At 35.0% G+C, this 10567-nt stretch overlaps 2 protein-coding genes across 5 annotated transcripts; one reads left to right on the top strand and one right to left on the bottom strand.

Annotated features, from left to right (window-relative positions):
• Nucleotides 1-1568: 1568 nt before the first annotated feature.
• LOC135146935 (uncharacterized) lies at nucleotides 1569-5032 on the bottom strand. Of its 4 annotated transcripts, none has more exons than XM_064078840.1 (9): nucleotides 4826-5032; nucleotides 4668-4718; nucleotides 4414-4593; nucleotides 4087-4176; nucleotides 3902-4006; nucleotides 3684-3737; nucleotides 3472-3620; nucleotides 3153-3241; nucleotides 1569-1624 (listed from the first exon to the last, which is right to left on the bottom strand). In XM_064078840.1, the coding sequence occupies exons 1-5, from the start codon at nucleotides 4833-4835 to the stop codon at nucleotides 3987-3989; spliced, it is 351 nt and encodes a 116-aa protein (XP_063934910.1). In that variant the 5' UTR covers nucleotides 4836-5032; the 3' UTR covers nucleotides 1569-1624; nucleotides 3153-3241; nucleotides 3472-3620; nucleotides 3684-3737; nucleotides 3902-3986. The 4 variants fall into 4 exon arrangements, with proteins under 4 accessions (XP_063934910.1, XP_063934908.1, XP_063934909.1 ...); XM_064078838.1 differs by having other exon boundaries at nucleotides 3472-3597; XM_064078839.1 differs by having other exon boundaries at nucleotides 3684-4006.
• Nucleotides 5033-9088: 4056 nt separating this feature from the next.
• On the top strand, nucleotides 9089-10539 carry LOC108226539 (uncharacterized). The gene is made up of 4 exons (XM_017401509.2): nucleotides 9089-9654; nucleotides 9729-9778; nucleotides 9999-10080; nucleotides 10273-10539. Exons 1-4 carry the CDS (start codon nucleotides 9378-9380, stop codon nucleotides 10317-10319), a joined length of 456 nt encoding a protein of 151 aa, XP_017256998.1. The 5' UTR covers nucleotides 9089-9377; the 3' UTR covers nucleotides 10320-10539.
• Nucleotides 10540-10567: the final 28 nt, after the last annotated feature.

Raw genomic sequence — 10567 nt, 5'->3', positions numbered from 1 at the left:
GGATATAAAAATAATAATTATTATATAATATAAGTTTCTCGGCATCGCCTAATGACGACGCCACGTATGTTGAATAACATAACAAAAAATTGCAATAAATTATATATAAAACATTAGTGTTAAATTTAAATATGTTTGTTTACCAAATTTTAAAGTGAATATCTGTCATAAATGATTAATAAAAAAGTATATTATATTTTTAAAAATAACATTATATTTTAATAAACTTATAAAAAAATATTTATTAAATATATTAAATTAATATAATATTATCAAATATAACTTACTATAATTTTTACTTGATGTATGTTTCATCTTTTATCTTTTATATCTGGAATTCCTGCTACAAAATGAGATTGATTTTTGTTGTCAATATGTAAAACACTCGATTATCGTCTGTTACATAACAACCAATTCCATCCTAAATTATACGCACTCCTCCATATTTATTAATGTCAATATTTATTTTATATGGTATTAAGGTCGATATAATCCTTGAAAGGTTGAGCTTTACATTTGGGACGGTGCGGCAAGAACTTGGAGGCCTATTGTCAGGAAACAACCAGGGTCTTCTGTATCGATGTTGTTGTTTTGTTTCATTGGTACAATCACAAACCCAAAGGAAAGAATAGGAATACGGGATGGATCTTTCCCATTCATAGATAGCTCATAGATAGCTGAACATAGTCTACATCAAGGGTTGTGTAGGCAACCAGACTTTTGGATTCGTCGGTGCATCTTTCCTGCAGCATAAACTCAATGGTCTGTGATGAGTTGCTTGCTACCTCATGAGTAGATCAACATGATTAAACGTGGATGTTTTTTTTTAAATGAGCCCAATTAATTCAATGTCCATCACTTTGTACCACTGCTCTATTAAACCTAAAAAATTGGATACACTTTAAGAGAGTTGAACTACAATATATATTAAGCACAATGAGCCTCAGACGAATGCAATTTAAAACAAAGACATAGTACTTACATTGATGCTAAGGAGAAAGATGCAATTTCGGGATGAGAGCCATTTGCAATGTGAGCCGCCTCATTAAGGGATTATAAGGACCTGTGCATCTTCACGGACACGCAAGTTTTGCACAGTTGGATCAAGGTCATTTATCACCTGAAATTAAAACAATAAGTAGGAAAACTGAATTAATACAATTATGTCAGGATGAAGACTAAAGTTTATATAGTGAATAAGCGACCCATTATCATTTATATCATAAAAGTATAATGCCATGCTCTTGGCACAGGCTCTATGAGATGCTAGCATGCTTATAGATGCATTTAAACTTAACCAGCTGTGTGACGTGGGCTGTTTATGGACTCACAGATAAACCCGAATCGACACACAACAGATCATAATTGGTTTTCAGTTTCAGGTTTGGTTGTTACCAAAGCAGAACCGCGCCAACCCATTATCATTTCTACATGCCAAGTAGAATTCAGGTTTAGCCAAGCCACTTTTCTACAATACTTTATTGGTATTTGCTTCAGGGGGCTCACATTGCAAAAAAAAATCGATTATGAACTTCCACAATTATAAAATTAGAGAAATGGGACAACTGACCTCATTATAGATTTCAAGATATGATACGCGAAGTAAGAACTCCCGTCCTGGTGTCTGGAGAAATAACAAAATTAGCAATCCTTGTAATTTGTAGTTAACCACAAATGAGTTATCTCATATGGGACTGAAATTGTTATAACAAAAATAAAATGAAAAAAAAAAGAGTGCTTCCACATCCATACAACATACTTATATCCACAAAATATTAATTTACTCAACACATATCATACCAAATTTCAGAAACTTCAAACTTCTTTTCTAATCTAAATGATGTCTGCTTGAGTATTACCCATGAATACTATCCATAAAAACATGTACCAAAAAGATATATATGTAGTGTGGTATTAAATTATTTAGAAGCCAAAGTTTCTGATCAAATTATGAGTTCTGCAATAAATAATTCTGTTTTTCAGGTATTTGCTTTACCTTATGAAGTATATATTAACTAATTAGATTTTCGTATATATTCTACTGGCATCAACTTTTATAGATTGTAGGTAATATTAATGAATATCAAGTTTGCAGCTAATTATATAATGAGAAAGCTGCTCTGACTGATGGTAATTCAGGAGCTCTTGTTTCATTTTGTGGTGAGCAAGGAAGAGAAGATGCAATTATAGATCATAAAGAGCATGACTTGTCACAGGATGCAGAGGAATCTCAACCTGGTGGCAAAAAGTTGGATGAGATATTTCTTATTGACAATATGGTGGGATCAGAGGGAAAGGTTAGAATGAGGAACGTAACGGAAATGGAGGTGAATCAAGGTTCCAGGCTGGAAAATGTGTCCACCCCCTGCTAAATGTAGAAATCTCCAGTCCTCTTCTCCTTTCTAATCTTGAAGATATGCCACCAGGTTGCTCTAAAAATTAATATTCAGAACGAAAAATGAAGATATCTAATGAAAATGAAAATCAATTATGCTATAATCTAGTTTTTTTTGGTTTGGAAAAAGGTTATTTATAGGAGTACAAATATGCACGCACACAATACCTCTTATGAGGTTTGAGTATACCCCTGAGCTTAAGTATAGTAGAAGTGAGGGGTATAATGAAACTACAGGCTATACTTTTAAAGGTTGAATATACCTATACTAAGGCACGGATGTTAGTCTCCAAGTTTAGTAGATTCTTATGAATGTTTGGAGGTAACTGGAGTTCAGAGGCAATCCCCGTCTAAAAGTTGAAACCTAATAAAGGTTATAACAGAATCTGTTTAAAAGCGCAAAGAAACCAACTGAGTACTAATTGCTTAGAGTATTTTCCAATTATGGCTTCCTATTTATCAGACTGCTTAGATAGTTAGATATGTGGTTTAACAGATAGCATAACTACCAAGCCAGTAAGGCACCATTGTCACTCACTTGTGTAGTTTAAAAGTCAATAGTCTAACTAAGATCTTAATTAGTAGTACCAAATAAACTACAAAAAATAACAGAATTATTTGTTTCAGTATAGACATAACAGGAAGATATTGCTTGAGTCGAAATGCATTAGAAAACAATGCCTATAGTATGGTGAGTACCTAGTGTTTTTTCTAAAACTGTCCTAATTTAGATTGCTTGAGCATCTGGAAACAATACCTGGTGCTTGAGTTGATGTCTGGACTCCATGGCTTGGATGACTGGCTGGGGTCCGACTACCAAGTGGTAAACGGGAACCTACATTGTAACTGAAAATAATTTACACCTGTATCAGTATAAAATTTTTGGGATTGAGAGTAATCATCGGAAGCAGACTAAATTTTTTACACATACTGGAACATGTGTTGTCATTCATTGAAGAATTATCATAATACAGTGTTATATGCATAAACCCACATAGTATACAGAGTAGTGTGTGTTTAGCGATCTGCAGTGTTCAATAAATCAAGCAATAAACCATGATACAAATGGAACCTACCAGTGTGTCCACCGGAAAATTGAATGGTGATGGGATCACTGTTTTCACCCGAATAAGAAGCAGTTGTTTGAGGATCATAACTATTAGCATGCAAAGATAAGTTATTTTTGGTACTTATCTTCTATCCTGAAAAAATGAGCAAAGACACACTGCATCGGTCATTAACAAATCAGAATCAAAAACAAAAAGGAAGAAGCGGTATTCAAACTCACCAGGACGTGCTGAAGAAAGAGATAGAGGACCCAAAGACGCGCTTACCACCTAGGCTATAGAAGTTTTAGGGGATGGTCACGTCCATGCAATTGAATATGAAGGAACAGATTCAGACTTTCCGCCTTGATGTATAACCGCACTCTCAAATTTCATACATGACAATGTATACAATAATAGCTGTTGTAAAACCTTCCATGTGCAGAAAAAATCAAACTACCTGAAGCTGAGCAGTTGTCACATCCAACAGCCTGCGAAGTCACATTGACAGGAGCACACATGGAAAAAGAGGTATGTGATGCTGGTCATTTTGTCCTCGAGGAACCTGAAAAAAGCACAATGCAGAAGTTGAATACACAATAAGCTGCTCTGTGCATAACATAAGAAGAGGTTTACGCGTGGAACCTGATATCATAATGTTGGGATTGGAATTTTCAGTATCAGTATCTCTGTATTGCACATTAAATTCAGTTGGATGAACATATCGACGTTTCTCTACTAACAAAAAAAACACATATAAGCATCCGAAAAAGAAGCAAACAAAACCATCACTGAGATCCAGAAGCATTTTTTTTGTAACCTGGCATTTTTACTGAACACTCAGATTTATCCTATTAACAATGTCACTCTCCCTGTTCACTCTTATTAAGTTTCATGCTAGTGATAGTGTTTGTTCTGTATTTTAATCTGGTCCAGGAACTTTGAATGTGAAGCATAATGTCAGAATAATACCTGTACACGAACCCAGGGTGGAGTGTGATGGCTGTTGGACAAAATTATCATTACGTGCTGGACTCTGAAAACTTGATTCTGGCATAGATGCAGATGCTCTATTCGGTTCCAAATTCTCACGATTCGCAGATGGCACATTACCAGATGTCTGCACATCATGTGAAGGTCGCCTCCGTTGCGCTAACAACACCCAAAAATGTAAAGGTCAATGGTCTGTATCGATATGACAGAGTTTAAAATTCATTTTTGCTCACCATTTCTAACAGCCGAAGGAGAAACAACACCTAAAGGTATGCGCTTACGACCTGTTCGTAAATATATCCCAACAAACGGATCGAACGCATCATCAAAACACGACTATATAACCACAAACTTCAATTTCTGAAACAAAACAGAGAAGACGGAGACTAACCACTGTCCATGGCTACTACTTGCAGCGGAGATCGCAATGAGTGGAAGGCTTCACCGTCCTGTTTCCGTCGTTAGAGGAGCACGGAAAAGTTGGAGAAACTGTGGATGAAATCGTGGGTCACTAACGGCAAAACCATTTCAAAACTGTGGGTCGTTGCAACTGCAGTTTGTTGTCGAAGGAATGATGGGTCGCCCGTTTTGTGTTCGGATTTTTGAAGCTGTGTGAAAGAAGAATACTGTAAATGCTTCCGGGTCGGAACCCGATTAGAACTGGGTAGTCCAAGAGCAGGTTGAATTTACTGAAAACACCCCGCGTAGTACTAAGAGAAAAAATGAAGGACAAAAAAAGTAATTTTCCAATTTGTTTGTATTCACAAATTAGGATTATATAGATATAATGTTTGGCTCCTAGTGAGTTAAGACATTGAAAAAGATTTCAACTCCAATGCTCCTTTTTATACTTGCTCCTTATTCATATTTTATTCATATAAATGAGAGAGAATAGTAAAAAGAGAGAAATGTTGGAGGTAAAGTTGGAGGGAAATCAATATTATATTCATGAAAAAAAAGTTAAGAGCTCTTACATGCTCTTTAAAAGAGAGGAGAGATGATAAGCTCTTAAATTTTTAAAGAGCTTTTAAGAGCCCATTGGAGCTCTAATTTTTGCTTTGCTCTTTAAATTTGAAGTTAAAAGCTTATTTAGAGAGCCCCTTGGAGATGGTCTAACTACTCCCTGAGTAGACACGTAGACCAAGAAAAAGTGTAAAAAATAATAAAATTAGATGAAAAATGGATAAAGTGGCGGAACCCATCTGTATTTAATTATATATTTGTGATAGTGGAGGAAAATAGTGGGTGTAATAGTATTTATATTATTATAAAATTAAGATAAAGTGGCGGAACCCATATGTATTTAATTATATATTTGTGATAGTGGAGGAAAATAGTGGGTGTAATAGTATTTATATTATTATAAAATTAAGATAGTGGAAAAAAGTGGTTGGTGTAATAGTGTTTTACATTATTAAAAGTTGCTATTTTAGGAATATATAGAAATGATGAGATATCTCAAAGAGAAAACTGTATAAAAATGAACGGGACTGAGGAAGTATCTCTTTTTGGTTCTCTCATCCTTTTCACCATTCAGATTTCAGGATGAATAAACAAATTTAAATATTCGGATATTTTTAATCCGGACTGGATCCCAATTCAGAACTTTTAATTCAAATCACGAATTTACGATTAAAATTATTTTATAAATTCGAATTCAAATATTTATTTTTTGGTGTAGTTTCTCATTTTATTTATCTTTTCCTTGGTGTCCTTTAGTTTCTCTTTTCATTATTCTTTTTGTCCATTTTTTCTTTCTATCTCACTTTCTTCTAGGGCTGGCAATTTCAGACACGACCCGATAACCCGACACGAATTCGACCCGTAAAGTACGAATTCGGGTTAGGGTATTTCGGGTTCGGGTCGATTTCGGGTTGATTCAAAACTGACCCGAAAAAATCGGGTCATTTTCGGGTCGGGTTCGGGTAACCCGAAATCAACCCGCATACATATATATATATTATATATTTAAGAGTTACAGTAATATTTAATATACAAAACCCTCAGTAGTCAGGACACTTGCTCTGTTGCTCATAATACTTCTTTCTTAGTGCTAAGTAGTAAGTCACGGCCGCCTCTCTTGGTATCAACCCTAAATCTCTGAATCTCTCAACCCTGAATCTCTCGCTCTCGTTCTCTTCTTTTAGCCTCCACATCAAAAACTCTCTCTTTTCGAATCTTCAACTTCTCAATCTCCTCCCCCTCTCACTCCAATTCGAATCTCTCACTCCCCTCTTAACTAGATTCGTATTGGATTTACTTTTTCAATTTCGAAATGGGTAAGTTTATCTCATTTCGGTTCGAACAATCACTCGCCCTCTCAGTTTGTGAAGTGTATGAACTAAATATGCAGTTTGTTTGTGTATCCTGAGCTTGATGATTTTTTTAAGAGATCTGTGTACATGCTGAAATTGATTAAATTTGGAGAGCTTCGGGTCATTTCGGGTCGTGTCGGGTAACCCGAAATTATATCGGGTCGTGTTCGGGTTACATATCTGTACCCATTAAATTTTCGGGTCGGGTTCGGGTTGGGTTAAAAATACTACCCGAGAATGCTGACCCGACACGAACCCGACCCACTACCCGAAATTGCCAGCCCTACTTTCTTCTCTCTCGGTGGTTGTGTTTGTATGTGTTTTTGCATTTCCAGGCTTTGAAATTTTACCGTCTATCCGGAGACATCTATGAATAATTTTAATAATTTTACGGGGTGGTATTGTATCATGATTTTTAATGACTTTTACTGACTTTTAAAATTTAAGATGCTGGTATTGTATCATGATTTTCGATGACTTTTATTGACTTTTAAAATCAAGGTGTATTCAATTAAGATTTTTAAATACTCTTTAAAAGTAAAGAGGTATTGTATTAGGATTTCTAAAAAGTCTTTCAAAATTTGAGGTATTGAATTACAATTTTTAAATAGTTATTAAAAGTCAGTTGTTATTCAATATATCAATGACTTTGGTGGAAATATATAATTGATAGACTTTTAATAACTTTCAATGGAAAATTGCATATATTTTTTCAGACAATTGTCAGGCCATTCTTGAAAAGATTTAACATGACTTTATCTTCTCTCAATTAACCGATCGCTCCAACCTAGGATTCATCCTCTGCGAAAAGTCTCTCCAATTCATCATTTTTCTTCTCTATTATGATTTTCTATTATCATTATGTATTTTTACATACATATAAATCTACTTGCTTCTACTCATGATTTTTAATTTATACAGATTGTCGAAGATCTCAATCTTGTTATAAGCATAAAACGAAAATTCAGCTACATTCAAAGACTACCAAGCATATATGCCATGCAAAGGCCATACCTACCAATTAAACATCCGTACACCTTCAAGCCTAACAATGCCCATATAGTGACTGAATCAAGTGAAGCAGAATTCTGTATCGACGAGAAGCACTACTTAAGTAGACAAAAATGTTGCAGTATTACATTTTGTAGTCGCCAGATCCGTGAACATACACCCAACTTGGGTATAGCAGAAGATCGAGAGGGTATAACAAAAAGTCTAGAGGGTTTCAGAGAGGCCATTTATGATTTTAATAAAAGTTTATTAAAGTATTTCAAAGTCATGAATTTGTAAAAAAAAGTCCGTTAAAGTTTTTAAAAGTCATTGTCTCGGGAGTCATGAATTGTTTTTGAAATCTTAAGAAGTCAACGAGAGTCATTTAAAGTCTATAAAATCCATTAAAGTCATCTTCCCAAAATTTGTCATTAAAAATCATGATACAATACTAGCCCCTGAGAGGCTGGCATTGTATCATGATTTTCGATGACTTTTATTGACTTTTAAAATCAAGGTGTATTCAATTAAGATTTTTAAATACTCTTTAAAAGTAAAGAGGTATTATATCAGGATTTTTAAAAAGTCTTTCAGAATTTGAGGTATTGAATTATAACTTTTAAAAAGTTATTAAAGTAAGTTGTTATTCAATACATGAATGACTTTGATGGAAAAATATAATTGATAGACTTTTAATGATTTTTCAAGAAAAATTACATATATTTTTTCAAAAAATTGTCAAGCCATTATCGTAAAGATTTGACATGACTTCAGAATCATTTAACACGCCACGCTCATTCGGAACACATAACATGGACAGGATAGGCTCCCGAGCTTTTTTCAATATGTGCAGGAATACTGCCACCAAAAAGTATCCTGAGTTATAGACAGGGTCGTCACTCGTCAGGTACATTATTGAATTAACGGGGTGGTATTGTATCATGATTTTGTCTTCATAATCTTACATAAAAATTTTACTTCAGACCACAAAGCCAGAAGAAAAATTAACTCTGCCAAATTCCAGATTTATCAACATTCCAAATACTCGTAGACATATTTATTAGTTCTTAACAATTGTCATCAGGTAGGGCAAGTATATATAATACTCTCTTTGTCCCAATTTATCTGTTTTGTTTGTCTTTTTGTGGTCAAATTGACCAAACTTTGACTGAAATTGATATAATTTATTGAGTACTTATTATGTGCTCATGACACATCATAGAAAATTTTATTGATGAGACATGTGGTCATTAGTCACCGAGTATGTTATTGTGCCACATAGTCTACGACACTTTTAGAGGAGGTTCGTTAATCGCCCGAAATTACCCAGTCTCCGAGTTGAAACCATGAATTCACTTTTCATTTTCTGAATAGCAAAAAATGGACATACATTCAGCTTTTTTAGTGTACAAATTAGTAATGCATTCCAAGATAAGGCGAGCTGTGGAGAGGAATGAACGAACGTGGAGAAACAGGGGCCCCTTGTAATCATGAGGGCAGCCAGAGGCAGAGAAAAATAGTAACAGTACTGCCTTAACCATCCACACCTGTTTAGTAACAACTTGGATATCGGTGCTTAAGTTATCGGTGTAATCGGAGAACGACTTGTTAGGATCATATTATATTCAAACAGTCGGAATGATGATGAAAATGAATTCCATAACATCGTCAGCAGTAGTATTGAGTAGAGAATTAAGCAGCAGCAGCAGGTACCACCCTCGCATCAGTACTAATAACTACAATATTCCATGCTCTAGACAAGTCATTCCTATTCCTAACCGTCGTCTTCTGTGGTTCAAGAATACGAGTAATCGGTCTTCCTCTTTCACCTCATTAGCCATCAGCAGCGATCAGGTTGTTTCTGCTACTGAGTCCGACCCCGAGCTCACTTGGCAGATCCTGGTTGGTGCTTTAGGTATCTTCTGCCTGCCTTATCCTGATAAATTTTCATTAATTTGTTCTTATATAATTTAACTGTAATTTATGCAGCTGGTGTTATCCCTTTCGTCGTGGCTGCTATAGAGTTCTCCAAGCGGATTGTAAGTTGTCAACCATTGCTTTTTGTTTATTCATTACCACAAGTCTTTAGGCAAAATAATTTCATCCGGTTAATAGCAATATCAGTATACATTTGTACTAGTAAACTTGTTCTGGCATTCTGTATAACGACCAACTAATAGAAATTAATATGCACAAATCTCTGTTTTCCTATAAAAGTACACATTCACGTTGAATCATAAGTCTGTCCTCGCACTGCAGGTGGCGCAGAAAAAGTGTGAGGTCTGTCAAGGTTCAGGACTCGTATTAATGAAAAAAGAATATATCCGCTGCCCTGATTGTGGTATCATCCTCTTTCTATGCGATACCATGTTCCAGTGTTTACATTTATCCACACACACATTTCTTAATTATTATTCAGCTTGTTTCTCTGTTACTCGTCTGTTACTCATCAGTAAACCATTATACTTAACCTCTCATCCAATCCCTTTCATCCCTAATCTGGCTTATATAGTTTCGTGCGTCTTTCTTGCAGGGGGATTCCTCCCTTGGGTGTCATGGAAGAGATTTTTCTCTGGTTAAGTAGCAACTACTATCTTGTATAGAATATGTTGACGCGATAGTACATTCCGCGAGGTTCATATACATCTGCCACCCGATATAGCATACTTCCTCATATTGTTATGTATATACAGTTACTGAATATTTGCATTAGAGAATTGTAAATGAATATGATTCTGCAGTTTTGTTGGGGAACATAAATTATCTCTGATGAAAAAAACAATACTATGTCTTGATGGAATTTCATATTAAAACAACCAAGATGTGAC

The sequence above is a fragment of the Daucus carota genome, chromosome 6, assembly GCF_001625215.2.
Source record: "Daucus carota subsp. sativus chromosome 6, DH1 v3.0, whole genome shotgun sequence".
Classification (NCBI taxonomy): domain Eukaryota; kingdom Viridiplantae; phylum Streptophyta; class Magnoliopsida; order Apiales; family Apiaceae; genus Daucus; species Daucus carota.
This window is presented reverse-complemented; position numbering and strand designations above follow the sequence as displayed.